General features: G+C 39.1%; 1 protein-coding gene across 2 annotated transcripts in view; it reads right to left on the minus strand.

Annotated features, from left to right (window-relative positions):
* nectin3b (nectin cell adhesion molecule 3b) overlaps positions 1–27,965 on the minus strand; it is a 66,014-nt gene that overhangs the window by 3,759 nt on the left and 34,290 nt on the right. The window contains exons 2-6 of one of the 2 annotated variants that reach the window (XM_056262937.1): positions 27,124–27,474; positions 23,786–24,085; positions 22,246–22,363; positions 20,443–20,594; positions 4,914–5,058 (exon numbers count right to left, since the gene is read on the minus strand). In XM_056262937.1, the coding sequence (XP_056118912.1) occupies positions 4,914–5,058; positions 20,443–20,594; positions 22,246–22,363; positions 23,786–24,085; positions 27,124–27,474 (1,066 nt within the window). Of the gene's footprint in view, positions 1–4,913; positions 5,059–16,279; positions 17,284–20,442; positions 20,595–22,245; positions 22,364–23,785; positions 24,086–27,123; positions 27,475–27,965 lie in introns of those variants that run through there. The other variant, XM_056262936.1, reaches the window with a different exon arrangement.

The following is a 27,965-nucleotide window of genomic DNA, read 5'->3' on the forward strand; positions in this document are numbered from 1 at the left end:
TTGTCTTGATTTTAAGCCAAGACCTTGACATATAAACTACTTTAATACTTTAAAGACTGCCACATCATCCAGTGAAGGATCAATTCAAGGCCACTTTAGATGAATGAGAGCTATCAAAACGAAATCAAACACAAAATCCTCACGACTCGGAAATGAAAGTGGAAAGCTAGAAAAATGGAAAGAAATAGAAAAATATATAAAAAATACCTCTTAAAGCATTTGAATGAAGCACATTTTCTAATCTTTGACTACTGGGTGCAATCAGATCTAAATGTCAAGAGTTATATGGACATTTTGGCTTTCATTCATGCATAAGTGCCATGTGTTAGCATCCCAAATGCTGCTTATCTCTCGCAGATTCCCTGCTGTCTCCAGCGCAGTGGCAGCAACATCCATCAGACCAAACCCAGCTGTCCCACCACACTGATCTGCATGCAGCCTGCAGCCAAAGTAAAGCTGAGCCAAGACACACAGAGGCTGAACAGGGATCAGCCGAAACAGATAAGAGTGCCTCTTGCACCTCTTCTGAGAGTGACGCTTCTGACAGCACCGCTGAGAAGTTTCAGAGAGGGCTTACTTCAAGTGGATAAAGATAGCACAGCAGAAAACATGTAATAAATAAATACCAACAGTCAACAATTCAGCAAATTTGAAAACCTAGACAGGATGCATTCATTTATAGCTGTTTTAATTTAAATTGCCAATTAACATCACAGCCTTCAACCTTAAAGGGATAGTTCACTTTGGAATTAATTTTTGGTATGTTTTAGCTTACCTCAAGGGCATCCAAGATGTAGGTGTCTTTGTGTCCACAGTAGTTTCAATTTTGATATTTTTAGGTCAAACCGTTCTTGTCTGTCAGTCATATAATGCAGGTCTATGGTCACTTCCTCAAAGAGCATGCACAGAGAAGTCCAAATTAAACATGATTTAATGACTTGTAAATGTAAGTACGGCAAGCGCCGGAAAGCGCCGGAAGTGATCTCTCGCGCGTGTACGTCACTGAGTGACTGAATGAGTGACGTACACGCGCGAGAGATCACTTCCGCCGCTTTCCGGCGCTTGCCGGAAAAGACCGAAGCGCCGGCGCCCTCAGATCACTTGGACGTGGCTGTGTTTACAAGAGGTAAAAACGATATAAATACTGTTCATTTTCTCACACAAACCGCTCGTTTCGTGTCTTAGGCCATCAATGTGTAATTACATTTACGAGTAATTAAATCATGTTTAATTTGGACTTCTCTGTGTATGCTCTTTGAGGAAGTGACCATAGACCTGCATTATATGACTGACAGACAAGAACGGTTTGACCTAAAAATATCAAAATTGAAACTACTGCGGAAACAAAGACACCTACATCTTGGATGCCCTTGAGGTAAGCTAAAACATACCAAAAATTAATTTCAAAGTGAACTATCCCTTTAATTTAGGCTTGCTAGTTGGGCGTAAACTGTATTATATTTTAGTAATATTAACTATTTTAGTCAGAGAGAAAATTCAAATTTTAAATGTGTACACTACCGTTCAAAAGTTTGAGGTCGGTAAGATTTAGAGGACGTTTTTGAAAGAAGTCTCTTGCTCACTAAGGCTGCATTTATTTGATCAAAAATACAGTTAAAACAGAAATATCATGAAATACTATTACCATTTGAAATAACAGTTTTCTATTTTAATATATTTTAAAATGTAGTTTATTCCTGTGACGGCAAAGCTGTATTGTCAGCATCATTACTCCAATCTTCAGTATCACATGAACCTTCACAAATTATTCTAATAGTATCAGACTAATGTTTTGGGGGAAACCATGACACCTTTTTTAGAGCATTTTTAGAGCATTTATTTGAAATAGAAGTTTTTGAAAACAATGTCAAAGTCATTTTCAATCAATTTAACGCATCCTTGCTGAATAAAAGTATTAATTTCTTTTTGAATAATGGTGTACATCTGCTAAAAGTTAATTTTGTGCACGTTCAAACCTAACAGACAGCTAACTCCAGAATGTATCCAGTGTCTCCTTAGCTGTCATGTTTGGATAACAAGCTCAGGTCATATTACAGCAGAAACTACAATGGAAGATTTGAGAAAAAGAGAAAATTCTGAAGCAAATTTTAAGGTCCACAAATCATATGGAGGCCAGACGTTTGAGCGCTGAGAATTGTCTGCCTGACCCATTTCCCCTGTTCCCCGATATAATTTTCCCTGTGAACAGCTGTATCACGCGAGACTCCGCTGTGACCTCATCCTCATGAGAACTGCATCCATCATTATGGCTCTAGGAAACATATTTTTTTGCTATGTTTGCTTAACTATTTATATTCATTTATTTACACTAGCTTCTTCTTTTATAGAATATGAGAAGAACGTTCCATATTCAGTGTTATTTCTGCTGACACAAACACTAACAACCTGTGGCAAACTAACAATGGTGGGTCCTTGACAGAATAAAAACATCTACAACAAATCTGTGGTCTTATGTGGGCACAGTACATTTGTAAACCTGGGTTACCATTTTAATTTGCATATTTATATGGCGAATAACATGAATTGGATGAACACATCTCAACTAGAAAGTCTTTCTCGTCAAGATTGACAAACTATTTTAAGCCACTTCAACCTTCAAAAGCAACATACTGTAACAGTTTCTTTCCTCCAGTTAACACGCTTGCCATCACTGTTTGATCAATGTGTTTGGCAGCCAGCAGTCATTTTTCTACCCGCTACTGAAACTAAACAGTGTGTGAAAGTTTTAGCAAATGTACAGTGTTTTGCATTCTCTCACTAAAGTATTGCGTTCAATGGCGAAACTTTGCGCTGCATCGCAAGACATTTGAGGTCTCACCCAAAGCTAATACGTTTTCCCCCTCACCCTTATAATATTTCCATCACAAAAGTTTTGCAAACAATTGCAAAGTTTCTTGAGGGGACACAAATAATTAGCAAAAAAATGTTTTAAGAGATATGATTAAGAGATATAATTTCCCCTCCTATTTCATTATTATTGGTTATCTATTGCTAAACAACTCTCTGTAAGATGCTTGCAATGAATCATATCACATTATACTTTTGGCACCATAAAAGCGGTGCTTACCCAGGGGTTAAAAAGCAATGCTAACACTTTAAAAACTACAATTGTGAAATGCCACTTTACCAGAGATTAATTAGTGGCCTCAAACCAAGATCAAAAAGATGATAACCCGGGGTTAAGTGCAGCGTGAAAAGCCATGTGAAGCTCTATGAGGAGAGCTGCCTTTTTGGAGGCTGTGGGAAAAGGGAGACTGGCTGAAATCACACATCTAGAGAAACTCTTAGTGACAGAACAATAAAGCGGCTCTTTTAGCATGAACCAAAAGAAACAAACTGAAAAATCAACATGCTTTGTCAAAAAGGAGCTATCTGAAGCTCTTTTACCCACACAAATTCTGAAATGATGTATCGTGTGGTAGTCTCTGTATACTGCAAAAGCAAATACACAACTGTAGTCTATTGTGGCTATAGTCTCTCTTTGTGATGACATGCAGTTGCCTTTCCAGGAAATAAAATAAAATCATCTTGACTGGGTTTCTGGGCTCAGTAATAATTGACCAGACAAAATATATTACAGTTAAGGCATGAAGCAAAGGTTAAGCCATAAAAAGGTGCTGTAGCGTGAAATGCCTCGTTCTGACAGGCCAACAGGTGAGCCGGACAGTGCTGAAGCGGAGTGTAATGTACTTAATGATAGCCTGACTGGAAAAACAAACTCTTCAATAAACTATTCACTTCAATAAACTCATTTTAAACATATGTGACTGAGTAAATCGGTTTGGCATGTTAGACCAAAACTGTATGAACACATCGATGAAACGCTACTAAGAAATCTGGTACAAGTCTGTAAGTTCACTGAAATGTAGGGTGGTGATAGTTAAAGATTTATTCTGTCAGTCCAAGTTCAAAGGAAGGAAGTTGCTGAGGAAGCATGGTAATGATTAAATAATTCACCAGGTAAGTGCCCATGTACTGCCCCAACTGAAGGTCTACGTGTGGCAAAGCAGGTGACTCAGAGTCAAAATATCTCAGATGTCTGACAATGTCTGTACCCATGCAAACAATGTTATGTTTTAAGAATGCTTTCCTTTTGTTCTCTTCAAGTTATTAAAATGCAACTTCTGAATGTTCTGGGAAAGTTAAAAACATCCAGTTTTTTTAAAAGTGTTTGGGACAACTTTTTTCTTTATTTATGCAAATGTTTTTTTTTTTCATCATCATACAAATGCTAAGACTAAGACTAAGACTAAAGGTGCAACATTTTGGGCAAAAATACAATCTAATAAAATAAAAATAAATAAATAATTAAATTATAGAAGAAAATAAAGTACTAAAATGAATCATGTTCTATTAAATTAAACTTAAATAGTTGATTCTTTAACTCGTGAATTAAAGGGCAGTTTACATGGGACCATTTTAAAAACACCAACTAAAACCAGAAAACTTTTTATGCGTTTTAGCCATCCATTTAACGTCAACGACGTTTTGGGGGCCTGAAAACACAAACTTTTGAAAACGGTTTTTGAAAATGATACTGTTGTAGTCTCCTTGTAAACTACAAAAAACGAGAATTTGTGAAAACTGTGACGTCATGTGCATGCATATTACATGTGCAGTGTTTCTCAGCGACATCGCCAGCTTTTCCATTTTTAGTACATCGTTGCCGTGTAAACATACCCTTAGTTATTTAAAACAGTAATGGTAAAAGTGTTTAAGAAACGTTTTCATGCTAAGGTTTAAATGTGTTTAGCAAGTCTTCGTACTGTTGAGAGTGCTTGCTGCTGCTTACTGTGAGACATTGTGGCTGTAATGTATTTGAGATCTCATCCTGCATGTTGTTAGTTAAAAGTCAGGTTATCTGTATAGGTGAAGATATTGCATGTACTCACACTTTATCTGAGTATGTGGTTGGGGGAGCCTTGCGTGCTGTAAGGAGCACGATGGTGAAGACGGTGATGAGGAAGAGTGCCAGCACAGCTCCCATCACAGCCCCAGCAATAGCCATGGAGGATGTCATCTGCTTCTGGGACATGTCTGGAAGGCGTCCACAACACAGTGAGAAAAAAGAAAAGCTAATTAATAAATAAACACGGCCAACGTTATTGGAGGTACATCAAGTTCCACAAAAATTATCATCAGCGTGTTACAATTCAAGACAAAAACACTGCTGATCTTGGCACAGACCTGCTAAATGCCACAAATTATAACAAAAAGCACAAAACAGCAAAGCACAGCCCGTGAAAGCAACTAACAACTGTATGTAACACACACTTAAGCTCAGCATGTGTTGATGTAGATTGCAAAAGACAACCAACAGAACAGCAAGAGACTACAAGACAGCTCAGTTAAATAAGGATATGAATACAAATTCAACAATGCCAATAGTGAGGGCAGAGTAAGCAAAAATATTGAGTTCATACAGCCATAAGAGTTTAGCAAATAAATAGATACATAAAAGTATCATTAAAACCAGATACATTTACTTGAACAGCAAAATGAAGACAGTATAGCTTCATCTGAAAATGCATAGCCAATTTCCACACTATATATGTTAAATGTCACAGTATTCATAAAAGGGTGGGCAAAAAGTACCCAGGTGACCTACTATTCGCAGTGAGATTCTCAAGTGTGCATCCAATCGACACTTTACTATCCCATCAGGCCATAGGAGAGAATTTGTGAATGACAGTAAAGTGACGCAACTGACACTGGTAGGTCACATGACGAAGTCCAGATTACAATCAATCATACACACATTTATACATACGGTAACACTTTAGTTTATAGGGTCCAGTTCTCACTGTTAACTTTGCTTATTAGCATGCATTGATATAACAAGGATATTGGCTGTTTATTAATACTTATAAAACACATTAAAGCCTTATTCTGCATGCCCATATTCTACATCCCTAATCCTACCCAATACCTAAACTTAACAACTACCTTACTAACTATTTATAGAGAGAATTAGACCCAATCTAAAGTGTGACCGAAAATACTTTTTTAAACAGTTGCAAAGTAAACTTATTTAAAATAAATGCCTATACTCAGAGTATGTATTTCAGATGCAGCCCATGACTTGATTTGAGAAAATAAGTATTAAGCTTTACCCCCCAACTTTCCTATGAAGATTTTGGTTACACTTTATTTTATTTATGCATTTACTGTAAGTAATATTAATTTTACATCTGAAGTACATTTTACTTATTTTAAAGTCTGCATGAAATCAAAAATGTCCCTACTACTATCTTATTGCATGTTCCTGGTTTTATGTGATTCATCATTGAACGTAATACCAATGTAAAAAAAAAATCAGTGAAAATAATGGAAAAAGGTCATTTGATGCTAACCATTTGCTTTTTTTAAAGTAAACTTGCATCTTCTCAGCTCCATTCTTACATGTAAAACCCACTTATCAAGACAGTCAGTTTCTGATGGATAAAATCAATTTTCTTATTTTTACTCTCAAATGTGCTAAAAAAAGGAACAAAATGGGTTAAAAATAGCAATGCACATTCACTTTAGGGGTGTTTAATACAGAAAGTAAGACAGAAAAAGATTCAGAATACGATGCCAATGATTAAATTGGTATTTTACAGTGTATATCATCTGTCCTGGATTTAATTGTTAATCAAGAGTCAGAGTGTATGAAATAGCGGTTTGTTGTTACGGCGAGTCAGGTGGATGGGTGGGTTGTGCAGCGGTTGGCAGGGGCAAGCTGTAGTCAGCCATCTCTAAGGCTCAGTAATTAGGACCTCATGCTGCCCTCCTTTAAAGCCTGCTGTTACTGTCTCTCCCACCCCGCAGTGCTCTTATGCTTTGCTGCACTCCTTCCTCCAGCTTTCCCTTCCACTCTCTTTCTCTGTCATTACTACCTCGCTCGTTCGCTTTTACGGTGAGTTTCACACTCTTGCGCAACTTCATTTAACAAGTTCACCAAAATCAATGAGGTTGCGGAGATCACAAGCTTGTTATCCCCACAACGGGACTCCAGTAAAAGGATTACATCCATTAATTAAGATTAATTAAACTCAAAGTGTGCCCCTTTGGATGATCAACAGACTTCTTGGCAAAGAGTGTGGAACAACGACACCATATTACCCAACTTTGCCACCTGACCTATGAAACGCCACAGTTTGAGGATGTTGGGCATGCTGAAAAAGAATCACAATGTCTTTTTTTCCCCTAACACAAATCAATTGAACGTATTATCGAGCGTTTTCCCCTAAGGTTTTATGGCCGAGAACCCAATAATTACCACAGTGGTGTTACTGTCAGCTCACCTCTGCTCTCACAGAAGAACAGAACAGGATGTTCAGTCACAAGTCATACAATAGTGATTGTTTAAGTGTAGCAAGCGGTAAATATTTGCCCTGCTGAGCACACGTCCGGCTCATGAGGGGGCTGAGAGAAGCTGGCACTGAAGGAATAAAGACAGTGAGAGCAGGAGGTCAAGGGCGTAAGGTGTCATGGGATCGGGGAGGGAATATAAGGAGAGGGGATTGTGGCTATAGGGGACTGTAAGCGCCAATGTGAGCTGGGATAGAGAATATTAGTAAAAAGTTTGGCACTGAATTGGAGGTTTGGCACAGTCGTGATTCAACCAGGCTCGTGACAGATCTTTGCACAGCAAGTCCATACGGCAACATCAGAAGGCAGTGTAATAAAAATATGACTTCCGCAGCTTGTGAAGAGTTAAAAGTGAAGCGTATAATTTCTGTACCACTAGCATCACAAGGGCTGGGTGATATGGCCAAAAATATTATCACAATGTTTTTTCAATATCATTTGATATTTCATACCATTAAAGGGGAAGGAAATGCATTCCACGTTTGTTAGATCTCAAGAACAAAAACATACTCTACCTTTTCATTTAGGGCCTCATAAAATCTTTTTAATTGTTCCCAAGTTCTGTTTTTCTATTTTGTATTTTATAATTTAATACAAATGAATCATCAAAAATTAAGTCTAATGAAATGAATGAAAAATACTTTAACCATTTAATCAATATTTTAAAATGTATTCAAATGAAAATCTAACAATTAATTTACAACAAAACATTACATTTTATTTTATATCAAATAAGGTCCATGCAGCACAACCAAACTTGTATACTGAATATAAAATAAAACATTGATTAAATAAACAGTACATCATCGTTGTATGATATTCCTTAAGATAATAGTAAAAATAATGATAATAATAATAAATAGAGCTGCAAACAGCAATTAATGTGGTCCAAGCGCTTTAAGGCCTTTCATTATGTTTTATTTATGAAGCCTGTAACCACCTAAATGGGTTTTCCACCATAGATGGAAAAGACCATTCACAACCAAAACAGACAATTTACTAAGGAAATATTTTAAAGCTTTTTAACAGTTATTGAGGTAGAGCCAAAAAGTTTCCAAGTAGGTTTTTGAAATAATCTCCAATAATAATGAACAATTCAATTGACAGCGTTGGCCAGAGGCAAAGTTGCTCAGAATGAGGAGTTCTAATATATGGTACAAATATGGCCATATGGTCATGGGCATGTGCGAAAAATCTCGTAATTATAAAATCCTTTACGCACGTGAAAAACGCAAAGGCGTCCCCCGGTGGCAGATTTCTTTTGAATTTCTCATCGGCCTCTAGGGCTGTGAATCAAACAGGCCCAGTGAGTTTCGATCAGACTCTGTTAACCTTGACTGACAGCTGCTCGAACTTCATTGGCCGAAGGTGGCCATGTTTTTCGAGATACTCAAATATCCTCACAGAAAATCACGGCACCTTGGACAAAGACACCACATGCCAGTTTTCAAGTCAATCAGACTGTTGCGTACTATAGGTTTAGCCATTTTTGTTTTGTTTTTTCCCTTCATTTTATAGCACCACCAAGTTGCCAGTCACCATGCCCTTTTTCACGCAACCACAGACTGAGCCCATACATAGGTGTACAGAGTTTGGTGAAATGATCTTTCACCTGACGTTTTCTGTCACGGACGTGAATCGAAATTTCTACTTTTTTGATAATTATTGACAATCAGAGTCCAGAGAATCTTTCTGCACTGGTTTGGTTCCGATCGGGCAAAAAAAACCAAAAAAAAAAAACCTATGACTAGTTTGCAAATGTAGGTTTTTCAAAAAATCCAAAATACACAAAAATTTCGACCATTGATTCCGAGACGTTCGCTCTGTCCGCCTTGAGCCAAGGATTCCAATGATATAAGACACTTGAGATTGAGGTTTAGGAGTAATGAGCCATTGCGTACTTTTGATTGCTGTAGAGCTACTAAAAAATGACACACAACAAACAGAAGTCGTCATAGTTATAAAGAATTAGCCTTCATGTTAAGGTGTGATCACATTTACCATTGCTCTGTTAAATTTCATGGGCGAAATCCAGTCATTTAGCATCCTAACGATAATAACAAGAAATGGCTATGGCCAATCATTTATTTTTGTGTACAATGCAAGATATTGAGGATTAAGGATAAGAGAGGAACTCTGTTGATAAGTGAGAATGTTCCTAACATTAATCACATTTTTATTTTATTTTTTTATTTTACCTTCCAGACTCTTCTATTACTAATTAGCACATATCTTAGCATTCAGTCCAGCATGTCTCTATTTATCTCTCTATACATGTTTTCTGAAGGTTTAACTTCATTTGGGATTATATGTGGTTCAGTGTACGGGAACAATGGTCAGGGATGGTGACAGGGCTCGGAGGGGGCAGGAGAGAGGCGATCATTCTACCGTCTGGCGTGTAATACCACAGATGGGCCCCCCACAGTGAGTCACAAGACCCCCTTTCAGTTCAATTCAGCAAGGGGTTAAAGCTGTCTGTTTGCTGCACAACATTCACCTCACATATTACAAGTAATAAAGCAACATACAATTTGATTTATTCACTCCCAAATCCATATAAAGATAGAAATTGTAGGATTTCCCTCATGAAAAAAGTTCACTTTAGAATACTTTTAAAAAGAGTGATTATTACAGATCTAATATACTTAAAAAAATAATAGCCTACTTAAGTGCAAACTGAACGTGATGTTTTTGAACTTAACTGCATGTTAACTGAAATTAAATGAAAATGTGTAATAGTTTAAATTTATATTCAATACAATTAATCTAAACACGTTAGGAGTGTTTTTTTTTTCTTAATATGCAGTTCCATACTTCTATTGTCTTTGAATTATGGTTAAAGTGTAATGCCGATTGTACTGCTACAAAGGTACAAAAGCTGTAACTGGGGCGGTACCTTTTCCAAAGGTACACTTTTATTCCTTTTTAGTACTAATATGTACACTTGAGGTACAAAAGTGTACCTTTTGAAAAGGTACCACCTCAGTAACAGCTTTTATATCTTTTGTTCTAGAGTGTATGCATTTATGTGAATCGAAAATATAATTTAATGTCAAAATATAAAGTAAAACTATAAAATATAAGTATTTTAGTCAACACATCAAAATAACCATACTTCTTTTAAACCTGACAAAACATGATTAAAACATAATGATTTAAAATGTTAAAGTAAAACTTTTAATTTGACATCATTACAAAGTGCATTTTGATAAAAAAATTAAATACTTAAGTGTGGAAACAATCATGAAAGTATAGTCTCTTTAAGTACACTTAAGTGTCCTTTTATTATTAGTTTTTCATAAGGGTTATTGGATTATACTGTAGCAAATTGTAAATAAATATAGAATTTTATGTTTTTTTTGTAGGGCTGCTCCCTAATAGTCGACTAAACGTTATGTTATTATTTGGTTGGTATCAGAAAAAAACAAACTCCACAGGAAGTTGGGCAGGAAATCCAAACGTTCGCCTATCATCCATCGACCTCAAATATGGCTTAGCATTTGAAACGTACTGTAAGTAGTAGCAACTTTACATGTCCGCCTACTCTAAAATTAACCTAGATAAATGTGAGTCATTAGGTGCATATCCAAGAGTTCGTATGGAGTTTGGAAGCGTTTACAGCACATTCATAATCATTACTTTTGCCAGGGTTTTGCGGCAAGCTTTATGCTGCTTGAGCGCAAGGCTATTATATTTTCGCCCCCCCCCCCCCCCCCCCCCCCCCCCCCCTCCAGTATATATTTAAGTAATTAAATTAATATAAACCTGCGATTAATCGACTAATGGCTTAAATGAATGACTACTTGTCGACTAGTTTGTCTGTGTCAATACAACTGCACAATCCCTTTTGAGCTTTTTTTCTTTATCCATTACCTCATTTCTCTCTTCAATAGTTTTGTCCTGCTAAAGTGCCCTCTCCATAATTCAGGTGCCTTTTTGGTGGCTCACTTTAACCCCGCTGGACTTAAGACCTTTCACAGGTGAGCCCAGACTTGAACCGTATCCTTTGAAGGTGCTTCCATTCCTTCTAAAAGATGTTTACCAAGCAGATTTAAGGTTTCTGGAGACTGACGGAGAAATTCACAGCTCAGAGCAGAGGTGATCCCAGAGGATTAAATGAGTTCACACTCGCTTAGAGCCGGTTCAGGGGTGGCAGGCATCTTTAAACCTGATTAAAGGGATCAGGTGTTTCTCTTAGACTGACTGTTATAGGCCTCAGATTGTCATATCGGACACGGACAGCCCGTAACTCATTCAACACTCTCGGCGGGTATTTGATAACAGGAGCTGGGTTGGGAAGAAGCCCCACAATGCGCATTCTGGTAAATGTTACATGGGGAATGCTGGCCCTCCCTGCTGGCTGACACCTGATAGCCATATTGGAGTGCAGGTAGGGAGTTTGTCTGTGTTAAACCCGAAAAGGTTTCTGTCGCGACCCATGAGTCTTAATTACTGTGAATTACTGTCTATGGGGCAATGGAAAGAAACAGAGAAACGTCCTTGAAAAGGGCAAATGTTTATGATGCAGATGACCAAAAAGGGCTCGTCTCTCGTCTCTAATAGAGGCCACTAGACAAGAGAAAGCCCACCGCGTAAGTATTGTCGAGAGGGTTGTTCTGGAGAATGAAGATAGGTCAAGTGTCAGAGGTCATCTCCTGTTGTGGCTGCCATTGTTTAAACTGCCAGATTTTTATGAAGGTACTTTAGTGTGCACAACTGTAGAGAAGAAAAGCTGATTCTGGGTGGTCTCTCAAATCATTAAGTGTTTGACAAAGACCTCAAACGCAATCTGAAGTGCTCACTGCAGAAATAAGACTTGAAGAGTATCTCATATCTATCAGCATTTCCCCCTTAGCATTTTATTTGCCTTCTGGGTCAACATGACTTCTTGAGAACCAACTGGAGGCAAATTAATATAACTATATTCGGTTACATATTTGTACACCCTAGTATATCTGTGACTGTGAAATAATAAAGTGCAGTAACACTTTCCAGGGTTCAAGTTCTGATAAATGTGAGAGACTCTAAAAATGGAGCACTGAACATTTAATAACAGCCTACCACTGAGGGAATGACTTCATGACCACTGTGATGTATTAGTGGAAAAATATGTCATAAAAGATGGATATCTGAGAGGGAGGAGGAGTCACAAATGACAAATTTTCCAATGGAAATATTCTCTCTGGAAGGAAAAAGGAAGAACATGACTTGGTCACAATGACAGATCGCAGCCTTTTAAACTGACCATCTTTTATAGAAGGAATTTATCTTTATAATTGATATACTTCACACGTGCATTTTCGTTGACATTGCCCAGTTCTCCTTTTTAACCTTAGTCCATCCTTGGCTCCTCCCTTCTTCCAGTCTCAATCTCCCCCCTTTTCTCAAAAGCTCTCCCTATTTTTTTCTGGAGAAGTGCACTCCTTTATCCACTCTATTTTTTCTCTGTGAGGGAGAGCGAGACGGGAGGCACAGGTATCCCTCAAGAGAACAAGCTCTCTGTCATGAGCCCGGGAAGAGTCTGTTGCCATGGGGACGGTGTCAATGGCCTGGAAGGGGGCTGTGGCAAACAAAACCATTCTACCGGTCTAATTTAACCAATCAGAAGCACTCATGGATCAGGGAGGGGGAGGTAATACTGCTTCTTAGTGAATCTATTCAAACAGTGCAGTGAGAGACAGTGACCTCCTCACCCGTGATAAGGTGACTGCATGAATGACGTTGTTATTTCCAGTGGGCTACCTCACTTTCCAAGGAATTATACAGTAAGCTGGACTTAAAATACCTGAGGGAATGAAAGTGTCTCTATTCTGTATTCTCTACATAAAGAGCATGTTTGTGTCATTTCCTATCACTGACGTAAACAATTTATGGCATTGTTCAGAAGAAAGGCTCTATTGCTTCCTTTACTGCTGTGGTTCTGATGGCCTGTGAAAGATGCATGATTCAAAAGTTGATTGGCTGATTAGAATTACTTTTAAACTTGAGGAAAAGCACCAACTTTGAATTAATCAACAAACTAATGATTTAAACACTACTGTTCAAAAGTTTGGGGTCAGTAAAATAGAAATATTGTGAAATTTACAATTTAAAATAACTGTTCTCTATCCTATATTTCAAATGTAATGTATTCCTGTGATGGCAACTCGTTAGTCCAGTTTTCAGTGTCAGATGATCCTTCAGAAATCATTCTCTGCGGATTTGGTGTTCAAGGAACACTTATTATTATCATCATTAATGTTGCAATTACACATTCAGTAAACAGTCAACTCAAATGTACAAAAGGCCCAGTCTACTTATTAATGTAATATATTTAAATGAATTAAACGAACAACACAGTCAAAGTTTTGCACAATGTGAAAGTATCATATCGGTTTCCACCGAAAAAAATGGATATTTAATTGTATATTTTGATTTCCACCATCTTTTAAACTTAGATATTGGCTATTAGCTTTTAGCCATTTCAAGATAAATGTTATAAGGGTTATTTGTACACACCTAAAACCACAGGTAATTACTTTGACACTACACATCCGTTTGCCACAGATTTGGGGTGCAAGGTGGTCTAACACATGAAAATGTATGAGAACCACTACTATAATAATTTTAGCCCTGATCTCATGGTCTTGGATTAGAGGCACATTTCATGAGCTGACTTTGGACATTGATTCATCATGGAACTTCTGACAACTAATTACTAGCTTGTCCCACCACCAGCTGATTGGACAGGATGATAGACTCACCAACGGCTATGAAACAAAAACCACTCAAACACCATTTAGTCCCACAGCTGTGCTTGATCTTCCCTTCGTCAACCAGCTCCCCCATCTCCTCTCACACAGATCGACAGAACAGCAGTGCAAACACAAGAATCAACAAGTCCATAATCCCTCCACTTTAAGGCTATCCTAGGTAAGTCTGAGGGGAAGTTCAGTCCCCATCCACAGGAAGCTTTTAGCCACAGGCTTTCCCACAAAATATGCATGAGGCTCAGAGCACGAAGGGATATTCGGAGATGAAGTAGGTTAACCACAGCAAAGGAAAAGAGGGCGTGAGGAATACATCCCTGGAGTCCTCCAGGAGAGTAGAAGAGACCCCCACAGGGAACACTTCTGCAGCTGAAGCAACCAGTCACACCCAAGACCTCAACACTCACCCCTCCAACCAACACGAAACAGATCTGAGGCCAAGTTATAAAACAAAGAAACATGTCACAGAAAAAAGGTGCTTTATTTCAAAAACAAATGTATCCCAAAATGTTTTTTTTTTTACAAAACAATGCTCAGTATCATCTATACATTGCAAATACATTTCTTCTCTGCTATTTTTCTTTAAATTTTTTTTTTTTTTTTTTTTTTTTTTTTTTTTTTTTACAGTAGATCTTTGTAAAACAAAACAAAAAAGTGAAAAAAGATGTTCTGGAGAAGTGTACGTGTTATCCTCTCATCACAATCTGTGTAACGGTGGGTTTTCTAGTGCGTTCCACCGTTGAATCTCAGGCTTCCTAGAGGAACGATAAAGTCAAACAAACTAACAAACAAAACAAGGTTCTCCAAACTGCCAGCATATATACATAACAACCTTGTTTACATTGAATTCTTCATCTTTGCATTGCCCAAACCTGTACACACATACATATTTTGTTTTACTTAACTCTTTGATGTGCACTGTAACTCAAGTGTCACATGTCATTTAATGCGAGCAAAACAATTAGTTATTGTCTGAAAATCTGCAAAAAGCAAATCATAGAAAATGGCACAGAAAACAAATGACAGTACAAAATAATGTTCTCAGGGCCCATCCTGACCATTATATGCCTCAAAAACTACTCGCATACTTCTGAGAATGATACTCACTCGTTTGTAACTTCTGCATGCACATTATAATGCTTACAGGGCACGTCTTCAGTTTAAGGCACTACAATATCATCTCCAATATCTCAAAACCCAGCCATATGCATCTGCTAGCTTATTAAGATCCAGCCAACACTAAAAATTAATGACCAATAACACGAGTGTTAGGCTATCGTCTTCTGCGTTAAATTATGTGCATAAATGTGTGAGATCTGAGGCCAGAAATCTGAACACTATTGCACAGACAATGAGGAAATTTATCAAAACACTGTCGGTTAACACTAGCTGATTGGATTTACATATTACAGACAGACACACGGACACAGACAACACACTCACAGAAACACAAGAGACAGGCACAGGACTTGATTTGTGACGTAATGCAAGCCGCTGAATGCAGTCGGACGTTGTTAACACTGGGCAGTGATGGTCTGACGAAGATAAGCCAGACAGCTACATTAATACGGGACGAGCTTTCATGTTGAACAATGGCAGTAGTTTTCGATGTTCAAGACATTGTCCAACAATCTCCTTTTGCAGACAGACTCACACAAGGGCAAACACTTCTGATGGCACAAACAAAAGAAATCCAGAGCTAACAGTGACACAGTGGTATGCAAATAGAAGCTGAATTGATACAATAACAGCACCCCATTTCGGCAATCATCCTGTCTGGCTTTCTCCCATTGGACTTTTTCAAATCCAGCACAGTCCTCCCTGTCTAGCACCTCCCTAAAGCACTCCAACTCTGAATGCCAGAAGAGAGGAAATAAATGTTGCCATGGAAACCGCCAGGCTGTTGACAGGAGCTAATTTCTGCCTCCATCAGAGTGACAGCATTAAAAGTTGACGTGATTCATCGAAACTCATCGCTTACATCAGCGCTGATCTGAAACACTTATCGACAGGTTATCTGAATACAAATTGCATTTGTTTGAACGCCTTTCTTTTTTTGGTAGTGACTTTCTTTTAAATAAATCACACAGTACAACTTACTGTGCAAAGGAAAGGAGACTGGCTATTGATTTGGCAAGAAAACCCAAATTAAATCACCCCTGAACTGGTTTATTGGTGAAACATAAAGCAGATGTCTTTTTGCCAGACCTTAACAAATGAAGACAATAATTATAGCCTCTCTTGGTCCCAAAACATCCTTTAAACCAGCTAGCTATGAAGAGCTAACTAATGATTAGGCTAATGTACAAAAACAAATTGGTATGTGTAAACTACTAGAAAAGGTGCATTTCCTACTAATTTTCTTTACATAACTCGGTTCATCCTTGTATCATTTTGCAGTCTGAAGCATTTCAAGTGTCTACGCAGTCTCTTCCTGCTCATCCTTCTCAGACATACCACTCCCTCCGCGAGATCATTGAGCCATCGGTGTGCGACACGTAGTCATTGTCGTAGCAGTCCTCTGGCATGTAGGGGGAGCCGTTGCTCATGACTTGCGGAGCGGCGTACCTGCGGGGCTCTGGCTGCAACGAGCTCCTCTGGATGTGATGGGCTGGACTTAAGGTCTGCGGATGGCCGGGGTGATGGTTGTTGTGGTAGACGTGCTCATGGTTGTGATGGTTATGGTGGTTGAGTTGACCGCCTGCTTCCCTCAAAGCTCTACTGCGACCATTGGGTGATCGCTCTCGGTCAAAATCACCCCACTCTTCTCGATCCTTATCCGGGTAGATGGAGCCGTTATCCTGGTTGGATTTGAGCTTGGTGTCAGGGCTTCCTTTGCTGTAGACTTGCTGCAACTCATGGGGCTGGGGAGCCTTCTGCATGTCCGAGGGGCCGTGATACTGCTTTGTGTAGTAGTCGCCGCGGAAAGTCCGCCGCTGACGCTGGTAATAAACTCCACCCAGAATGAGCAGCAACAGCAGGAAGAGGGCTCCACCCACTGCCCCACCCACAATTGAGCCTAGGTTTCCTTCCGGCAGCGGCGCCAGGGTTGGAGAGGTGATGAGGGCTCGCTGTTTATTGCCAGGTGCGGTGGCAGAGATGTCGGCGGTTAGGAGGCGCACAGGGGTGGTGGGGGGCATGGTGGTGGTTGAGGGAGGATCTAATGGAGGGAAGGAAGGATAGGCAAGAGGGAAGGGGGCAGGAGGAAGGGATGGACAGACAAAGAAAAGTAGATAATGTCAATGCCAACTACATCCGCATATCATTAACAGTCATATGAATCTGCTTCCAAGATTGTAACATCTTCTAGCATAACATCTAGAATGACCAACAGTTGCCATGGACGTGACAGTTTCAGGTTTTGGATCAGATCTTTTATTGAAAGGAAGTGATTGGAAACCTTCCGACAGCTTCAAAACCTAAAACTGTTGTCCAGAGCAAAGACTAGAAAAAAAAAACCATGAAAGTGAAAGAAGAGTTGAGATCTTCATGATAAGGGGTTCATGAGGAGCGACATACTAACATCTCCAGCTAACAACGAAGTACAGTTGTCTGCAACAATGAAACCCAATGAGCAACATTTGTGTTAGCTGAGAGAGGGAGTATGGATGACCACATAGCTAAGTGATTAGGAAAAAAAACAAAAAAGGAAGGAAGGGGTCAGTGAAAGGGTACGAGCTACTGGGGGAGGGGAGGGAACAGACATCGAGAATACCCTGCTAACATGACTTGACTGGTGCAAGGATAGGAGATTGAGCTAACGCCATTATCATGCATTGATCGCTTGATTGTGTTAGGGAGCAGCGTGTTGCGTTTCATCGCATTCTGGAGCATGCATCTGTACTATGCAAGCAGCGTTCTCTGAGGCTGGGAGCTGAAAGTCAAACTATTCCATTATGGAGTGTCCTGTTCCAGGCACAATGAGAACTATTTGGCTGGCTGTGAAGTGTGTGAATGCATTGAGTGCAGACGTGCGAGTCGCAGGAGTCAGGGCTGCAAGCTCTTCAGGGTTATGTGGTTCAAATGCTCCAGCTAAAGTGGGGAATAATTTGCTCATCCTCACTGGAATGAATAATAAACGTAGCATACATAAAGCATTCCTGGACTGCATTGTTCCCGCAAGGTCAAATGTAATTTGGATGCATCTGTGGGTCTGGTGAGAGAATGTATATGTATGTAGGAAAGAGCAGCTATATGGTTCAGAAAAAACTAAAATGTGTCATTTACTCTTTTGGAAACATTTTTGATACAAAAAGTTCTGAAATATTTTTGCACTCCCACGGTATTCCCAGCGCAAACATTTGTTGCATATATTAAACCACAGGGATAGTTCACCCAAAAATATAAGTAGCTACCAAGGCCTCCCCTAACATGGTACGGGGCCCAGTACAAGTTAGAGGATGCGGGGCCTGGTGCAAACCACCCTGGTTGTCATTATTTACTCACCCTCGTACCAAGCCTGTATGTAATTATTTCTTTGAGTGCAATACAAAAAGACAATTTCTGAAGAAAATTCACACAGCTATTTTCCATGACTTTTCAATGAACTAGGTCTGAATGATTAATTAAAGAATCTGAATGGTTTGTTCATTAACCAGGATTTCAACTCATTGACTCAGAGTTCCGTAGTTCTCAAACTGTATGTGGAATATATATATATATATATATATATATATATATAAATATAAATAGATAATGATTTACATTTTGGACAGTTCCTCACATAAAGCTAATGTGCGACTTCAGAATACTACAAGACTACGATTATAGTGCATTTTTGGAGATTAACACCATGAACAACAGTTGTATGAAAAAATAAAATAAATAAATAAATAGGCATGAACATTCTTCAAAATATCTTTGATGATCCACAGAAGAAATAAAGTCATACAAGTTTGCAACAACATGACGATGAGTAAATATTGACAGAATTTAAATTTTTGTGTGAACTATCCCCTTAAGCCGCAAGGACATGGATAATGTCAATTTATTTTAATTTATTCAATTTCGCCCAGCGAGTTAAAGAATAATTTGTTTCAATCAATAAACACTAGAGATTCTCGCCTCAGCACGTCAATGTCCAGAAAGGAAGAGAACAGGACATAAAGAGAGGGCAAGTCACGGAAAGGTCAGAAATCCCTCCCCCTTTCATGCTTCTCTTCTCTGTGCCTCCATAAAATCCAGATTTATCACAAATTATGTACAGTATGTGTTAACCCATGCCTGTCCGTACACCGTACATATTCAAATCTAAATGTGATTGGTCCATCTGGAGGAAGTGTGTGGGTGTGTATCTGGGGGGTGACTGGTGACCACACAGGTAGTGGCAGGGTGTTTAACATGCAGGACAGGTTCTGCCCACCCATACTCATGCACAAAGATCAGTGACTAACAGCAGACACCCACAGTCACTCAGTCAATACGCAAACAGTAGCAGTAGGCATTCTAGTAGAAACATCACGACTCAAACAATTGACGCAAAGGGACTCTTAAAAAAAGATATAGGCAGACAACTTTGACAAAACAGCCACACGCAAACAACAAACAGAAACACATAGCTTCATGCACGCATATGCTGAATCTTTCTCAAGGGGAGAGCATTAAAAAAAAGTTTTTAAAAAAAAGAAGAAAAGAAAATACATAATGGCGGTTGAAAAGAGCTGGTGAATGTTTCATGAATCTAGGACATCTCTCAGTCAAGGTTGCTTCCGCTCTATTCTCCCCTTGTATAACTGCGTGACAGTCTCAGAGATATAAGCGTGCACGAGGGAGGGAGAAAGAGCGGGGGGGGGGGGGGGGGGGGTGGTAATGTGCGTCTCTATAACAGAAGCTAATTAAACAGCAGGATTCAATGTTTATACAAAAATGATAGGAGATAAACACTATGGAGTTTGACAGCGAATACCTGTTTCAGAGGTCAATTTGATAATGACTCATGAAACCCAATAAAAACCAAATCAAACTTTTTTAAAAGAGCCAAAGCTGAATTTAATGGAGGGCCAATGCCCTTCAGGCAAAGGCCTCATGCTAAGGAAAATGATTGGGAGCTTATGTGCCTAAAAAAAAAATGGATCAGGATCCGTGTAACTCTGAGTGATGTGAGATAGGTGGGTTCTAGAGAAGGAAACATTAAGAAACATCTTGCTTGAAATGAGTAAATGAAAGAATTAATGCAAGAAGTAAATTTTTGTTTTGGATTTAAGCCAACATTTCAATAAATTTGACTGGTTAAGTTGTGTTGCTTATTATTGTTTCTCCAGCTTCACATGGGAAAAATAATTATTAAATGGGTATGGCAAGTTTCAAGTCCCTCACTCACCCTGAATGCGTATTCTAATGTCTCGACTGCGCAGTCCGATATCGTTTGCCACCTCACACCTGTAAACGCCAGAGTCGTTCTTCTGCAGGGGCCTCATAAAAACCAAAGAGTTATTCAGCACCTCTGCTCCATCTGGCATCTCTCCATCCAACCTACAACATACAAAACATGTCAAATTGCTTCCAAATAGCAAGATCTTTCATCTGCCCAGACACTGTGGAAAATGTCAGTAGCATTAGTAATTTACAGAGTCAGTCAAAAGTTGGACTTAAAATTGTTGGTTAACTTTAAATGCTTAAAAGAAAAGAAAAGAAAGAGTAAGCTTTTTTTGTGAAATGGATGAGTTGGACCAGATAAGGAAACAGCCAACAAGTACCCAGTATACATGGGAACTCCTTCAAGATGCATAGTTGAGGAAGTCGCCAAATAAAAAATGATATGTTAAACAAGTTTTGACTTGTTAAACATCTTTTTGTTTGCTCATAACTACCATATGTCATTTCATAGTTTTAAAGGGGACCAATTATGCAGAATTCACTTTTATATTGTTTTTGAACATAATTATGTCCGCAGTGTGTACACAACCACCCTTTTGTAGCAAAAACCCATCCACTCCGTTTGTCATTTTCCACATAAATGCTCATTTTAAGACACTTTCAGATTTGAGTAAGAAATGTATTCTTATTTAAGCTACTAAAGATATTTAAATCAAGAGCTATGAGTGATTTTATGTTTTTCTTCTGTTGTTTGATTCATATTTAAAGCATACAGCAGTAGATATTGCATATTATGCTGCGGTTACTTTAATACACAGATCTATATACACGTGATTTCTTTCCCCGCTGTTTACGTTCACGGACATAACTGACTGTTTATGTGAACTTTGTGTGTTTTTGACATAACCTTGTGTGTGTTTGACAGTTTAAGAGCAAATAAGACAGGAAAGAGATCTTAGTTTAATACTCGCGTGCCAGTCAGTTTTCTGTGCATGTACATCGGATGTGTGTGCTCAGAAAACCATATATCAGAAGTTTAAACTGATATGGCTTTTAAAACAAATGGCAATAATACACTTTCAAGATGACAAAAAACTGCAATGTCACATTAGCGTGACCATGATAGATGAAAATCAAAACCAAAAAGATGTTTTGTTAGCTTTTGGCAGAGTATCCGAGGCACGAACTGTAAAGGCACAGTGCTATTTCGGGATAGGGGGTTGGGAGCAGCAGCTCATTTGCATTTAAAGATACATGCATGAAAACAGCATGTTTTTGCTTCCACTCAAAAATTGACATTTACAACATGGGATAAAAAATTATCTGGGGGGTATTTTGAGCTGAAACGTCATAAAACACATTCTGGTGTCATCTAAGCCTTATATTACATCTTGTAAAAAGGGGGCATAATAGGTCCCCTTTAAATGAATTAATTACGGCTATTTTCAACAAAGAATGAGTTAGTTTGTTCAAAATTGTAACATTTGACTGCTTGAGGCAAATTTAAATCACAATTAATAAATGTTTAAGCACACGATTGACTTTCAAATGAGCAAACAATACTGACAAACATTAATATATTAGGGGCAGAGAACTGATTTGCTTTGAATGTGTACAGTGTTTGGGCATTCACACATGAAACTGGTTCATTTGCATTGAAACCTGACAGTTCGAAAGCAACTATTGGTGTTGTGAATCATAGAGATCATATGCTGATTGAGAAGAGTCCAGGAAACCGGCATTAGCACTCTTGAACCCATACCAGACATGGTGCGCTGTGGCTATTGTGAGTGTAGTGGTTACACACCTGATCCATCTGAAGTGCTGGGCAGGCGGGTTGGCCTTGGCTCGACACTTTAGTTGCACATTATCCCTGCCCACATACCAGTCGCCGTCATAGCCCAGCACCAGGATGTCTGGAGCAACTGCACACACACATACACACACACACACACACACACACAATGCACAAAGGGTTCATTCAGAGTAGTGTAAGAAAGGTAAGGTAAGGCTGTCCTTGTTAAAGACCCTATGAAATGACATAACGAGTGCAGTTTTCTGGTCCCGTGTTGACGCATCTCCTATTGGAACAGGAAGATTTGGCAGGACATATCAAAGGTCCCCGTTTTTTAAATACCCAATAGGTTTTAGTTACATCACAGCCATAAATCATGTTTTGCTACCTGCTACAGTAGGTGTTATGTATTAGGGGGCAGGGCATTCTCATGCTAGAGAGCATTTGATTGGATTAAAATGTAACAAATGTATGACGGACGGGAGGACAGACAGATAGACAAACAGAGAGATAGAAATAAAGTAGTAATTTATGACACAACAACATTATTAATGCTAATTGATCAAAGAAACAATTCACCATTAGGACTCTAATGTCTGACCAGAAAAGTACAAGACCACTTACAAAGACTATGGACACTGTATTGATTTGTGCCTTTAGAAAAGCTCTTTACAGTTCTTTAAGTGAGTGTGCTGAATTAAGATGTCATGTAGACCAAATGAGATGAAAAAGACCGATGGAAATGAATGAAAGAAGCTTTCGTGACTATAGCCCTGTCCCATGACTGATGTGACCTCTCCCTTCCCATACTCCCTACATCGGCTGCTTCCTGTACCTGCCCCTCACCACTACATCTATATTTTATTTAAGAGACATCTGTGCTTACGCACTCGCCACCACTGCAGACACACACTTACACGCCTTCCTCACGGCTCAATGGTGCTTAGAAGTCTGTGTGCAGAAATCGTTAAATGGCGCTGACAAATCTTTCGTCTGAAGCATCAATACCCTTATTTACTAGAAGTCCATGAAATCTTAAGGACTGTGTCCTAGTGAAAGAGCTTTTAGCTCCATCACGCACAAGACAGCACCAAGACATCATGTCATGTGGATAGTTACCGCACTGGGGTGATTTGGAAAACAGATGTAGGCTCTAGACATAAATCTGACTGCTTTGACTTGGTACAGAAAAAAAAAAACACAAGTTACTGTGAAATCTTCATGGAGAAGCTACTTTGGGTTTGTTGTTGTTCTACGTCAAGCAAACAAAAACAGGCTTGCGTGCACACAGGAGCAAGTACAAAATTTGGTGAGTAGATAAGTTTAGCAGCCAATTGGGTGATAACTTTATTAAGCCTACATGGTTTCTCAGGTTTTTTTTATTTGATGCAAGTGATGTGAGCAAATGAAAAAAGATATGCTCTAATGCCGAGTGTCGATACAGATTTCAAAGAAACGTCAGAAACAAAGCTGCAAGTAAGGAATACTTATGTCTGGTAAATTAGCTCAATTCAAACCTTTAAAAAAAAAAAAAAAAAAATCTGATACTCACACTGTACATTGACAATATAGGGTATCCTGAAGTCGCTCTGCAGAGCGGGATGTTTCACCACACATGTTAGCGTGTGTCCTTGGGAGTGACGGGAGGGCTGCCAGGTGTAGTGCACCTGGGTTGTAGTGGTGCCGTTGGCATCGTCCTGCATGTGGGCCTCAGACGTGCCGTACAGATTAGTCTCCCAGGAGACCTCGGCAGGGGGTCGAGCCCTCTCAGCGATGCATGTGGCCACCGTGGTTTCATTGCCACCGTCGATCAGAGCGGACGATCCGGCCGAGACATACACCTTCGGCTCCACTAAGACAGACAGAGACATGCGAGTTACATGGACCACACTGCTTGCGTTTAATTCTGCACTTTAATGTGAGGAGACATGCTCACACGATTACTCGAACGACGTATCAAGATAATGAACCGAGCTAAAGGAAATCCATTCAGACGAGAGTACAAAGCTAAATAAAAGCTAATTCTTTCAGCATCAAGAATCACTCTGGTACCACAGCCAATAAATTCATAACCTGATAAGCATGACTGAGAGAATAATTAGATTTTCTTTGAGAAGAAATAAAAGACTTATCAGACTAAAAAAAAAAAAAAAAAATCCTCTATGTTAACTACCGGCTGAGGGCGGCCTCGGTTTCTCATCAGAGAGCACTAAGTGCTTTTCCAGAGAAGATGAAATTATTTGTTTTAATGGCTTATCCAGTTTACATGGCAGAAGGGGCGGGGCTTGGGCGTGTGCGAGCCGTTATGAATCCAGCAGTGTTCAGGGCTGGAAAACTGAGCTTTGCGGAGGCTGACAGCGGCTGACAGAAACTTAATGTGTGGGGCGCTCTCCCCTTCCGTTCCTCCGCTCAGTGTCATCAAAAGGTGGGAGATGAATGGGAACATTTTCCTGGGCTCTGTGACAAGGGAGGCCCACTAAGTAAACAAGGGCTGTGATAATACAAATAATATATTGACATACAAAAGAATATTGCCGACCCTAAACTTTTAAATGGTATTGTAAGTTTCTTATGCTCACCAAAGATGCATTTATTTGATCAAAACTACAGAATACTGTGAAAAAAATACTGTGAAATAATATCAAAATTTAAAATAACCGTTTTCTATTTTAATCTTAAAATGTAATTTATTCCTGTGATGACAAAGCTGATACGATTTTTTATTATTATCATTAAATGTTAGAACCATTGTGTTGCTTAATAGTTTTTTTTTTTGTGGAAACAGTGATAAATGTTTTTCAGGATTCTTTGAATAGAAAGTTCAAAAGAACAGCATTTATTTGAAACAAATGTTTTGGGTAACACTTTACTTCAAGGGGTGTGCATAAGACTGACATGACACCTTCATAATCATGACAGGACACATGTCATGATTATGAAGGAGGTTTTATGCATGTTTATGACAACTGTCATTAAGTGTCATTTGCTCAATTATGACATTTTTTATGCAAATATGACATTGTTTGAGATGTCATTGTCATGACAACTTGACAAACCAATACATCATAACCTGTCATAAATATGTCATAGCAGATTAATTATCAAACTTGAGAAACCACTTAGCTTTATGGGTTAACATTACATTAAACTGTTATGTGGTTGGTTTTGACATTGGCTGTCATGAGGCCATTATAACTGTCATGAATATTTTTCTACTACAGTTGTACAAATTGAATTTGTCATTAAAAATGTTATAATGGCCTCATGACAGCTAATGTTAAAACCAATCACATGACAGTTTAATGTAATGTTAACCCATAAAGCTAAGTGGTTTCTAAAGTTTGATAATTAATCTGCTATGTCATGTTTATGACATATTTATGACAGGTTGTGTTGTCTTAGTAATGTCAAGTTGTCATGGCAAAGACACTGACAGGTTATGATGTATTGGTTTATGTCAAGGTGTCAAAGACATCTCAAACAATGTCATATTTGCATTAAAAATGTCATAATTGAGCGAATGACTCTTAATGACAGTTGTCATAAACATGCATAAGCACTCCTTCATATTCATTACATGTGTCCTGTCATGATTATGAAGGTGTCACGTCAGTCTTATGCACACCCCTTCAAGTAAAGTGTTACCATTTCTCAAAAAACTACTTTCAAACAGTAGTGCATCATGATAATTTCTCTCAAATACAGATATGCATATAATTTCATACAGTGATAATGTAGGTAATGCTATTCAAAATTCAAAATAAAATAAAAGGCATTTGGACACTTTATGGTGATGTCTTATGTAATGAAAAACAGCTCAGTAAAATCTAAGTTATTTTGGACTTATACCATCATTTAGCATCAAAATGTGCATCATATGAGGTAGTTGGCGATACTCTGCCCTATTTTATAATAAATATTAATTTGCAGAAGTCAATGGACAGGGACCGAATGCACCAATACTCATTGACTAGCCTTTGTTTCTCCCTCTCTCTTTCTCTGCCATGAGTTTCTTTCTCTTCCCATCTTGTGAAGTATTAACATTGGCAGCTGACCTTCAGAGACAACAGTAGCAGCTGTGGTCATCGCACCTTCAACGGTCCACTGGTGTGTGGTGAGTGACACGTCACAAGTGCCTGTGTTCATAATATGTGCTCTATGCCCATGTGTGCAGCAAATCACGTGTCACTTTAAATAACAAATTCAACAGGACTTCGCAATGACATCCTTGACCCTAAAGTGCAGTGAATCCCAAAAGCAGCAGACATATTTCCCATACTCATACACTCCTGTCTCCACACACACACACAACTTTCCATCCTCCTCCTTGCTGAAGTCTATTCTTGAAGCATCTGATGATGTTTCACTGTGTAACCTTCATCTTCAGCTAACAGAAGAAAACGGCGACTCTCCTCATGCCTCCATAGTGCAATACATAATTGATATACCTAACAAAGCACTGTGCTTGTAAGCTTCCTTGTTGTCTCCTTTGTACACCCAGATAACAAAAGCACACAGCTTCGTTCCGTTGTATCTGTGTTTAGCAGAGCAGATGGCTCTGGGGGTTTGGTGGAGGAAGAGAGTTTAAACATCACCATGTTCTCTGAAAGAGCTGGACCGTCTCCCAAAACACTGCTTTCATTCCTGCCCTGGAGTTGCTCTTAATGTTTTTCCACCCTTTCGCACACACGCTGCATACTTGCCCACTTACAGAAATCAGCAGCTGTGATGCGCATCCACTCGCACTCCTTTCTTTGTTTGTCGACCGCGCACATGCAAAAGGTTTGTCACGGCACTTTATCATTAATACACAAGCACCACGCTATGTGCATAATCTAACTTAATCAGACTGCAAAAACACACGCATACAGACACACCGTCTCAAGTTACCTAGCACGCTGACAGTGGTGGAGGCCTGTGTGTTGCCCAGCGGAAAGGTGGCAACCTTGCAGGTGTACACGCCGATGTCAGCGAAACCCACATCTTCCAGCATGATGGTGGCGTCATGCATAGAGGGCGAGCGGAAGGACAGGCGTCGCTCATATTCAGGAGGGATGGAGATGCCAAACATGGGGTTGTACACGGCCATAGTCACCCATCCAGTGGGCAGCTTCCTCTCCCAGGAGCTCTGCGTCAGGCTGAGGTTTGTGTCCACCTGCACCCTGCAGCTGAGGGTGACGTTCTTTCCCAACACAGCATTCACCTTAGGGGGGACAACCACCTGACTGCCATACACCACCCCTAGGGGACAGAAAAGAAGACATAGTTAGTCAGGACAATTGAGCAGCTGCAGAAAAGAACTCTTTAGCACTTGTCCACCATTTCAACTGACAAATCCGTTTTTATCCCGTCCAAGCTCCAATCAATCAGATGCCAAGGTCTCTTAGCACAGCTCCTAATTCCAAATGAGAAAAGTTCCCTTTTGCTTAGACGTCTGACAAGGAGACGGAGACACCGGTTAGCTGGTGTAATTTGCTGTGCTGTAGGAGGAGCGAATGAAATAAGTTTTATTGTGCTGGAGGGAGGCTAAAATTATCCCTAACATTTGACTTGCTGCAAAAACCCTGATTTCTAAAAAAAAAAAAAGAAAAAAAAAAGAAAGTCTAAAAAATGGGTCAGGAACTATGGAATCAGAGCACACTAGAGAGAGAGAAAAATTAAAACTAAAGCCAGACTGAAAAATAAAAATAAATGAAACAAAATAAGATTTTAAATTAAGTTTAAGAAATAAA

This window comes from Rhinichthys klamathensis, unplaced genomic scaffold (genome assembly GCF_029890125.1).
Source record: "Rhinichthys klamathensis goyatoka isolate OS25496 unplaced genomic scaffold, OSU_Roscu_1.1 h1tg000197l_1, whole genome shotgun sequence".
Lineage (NCBI taxonomy): Eukaryota > Metazoa > Chordata > Actinopteri > Cypriniformes > Leuciscidae > Rhinichthys > Rhinichthys klamathensis.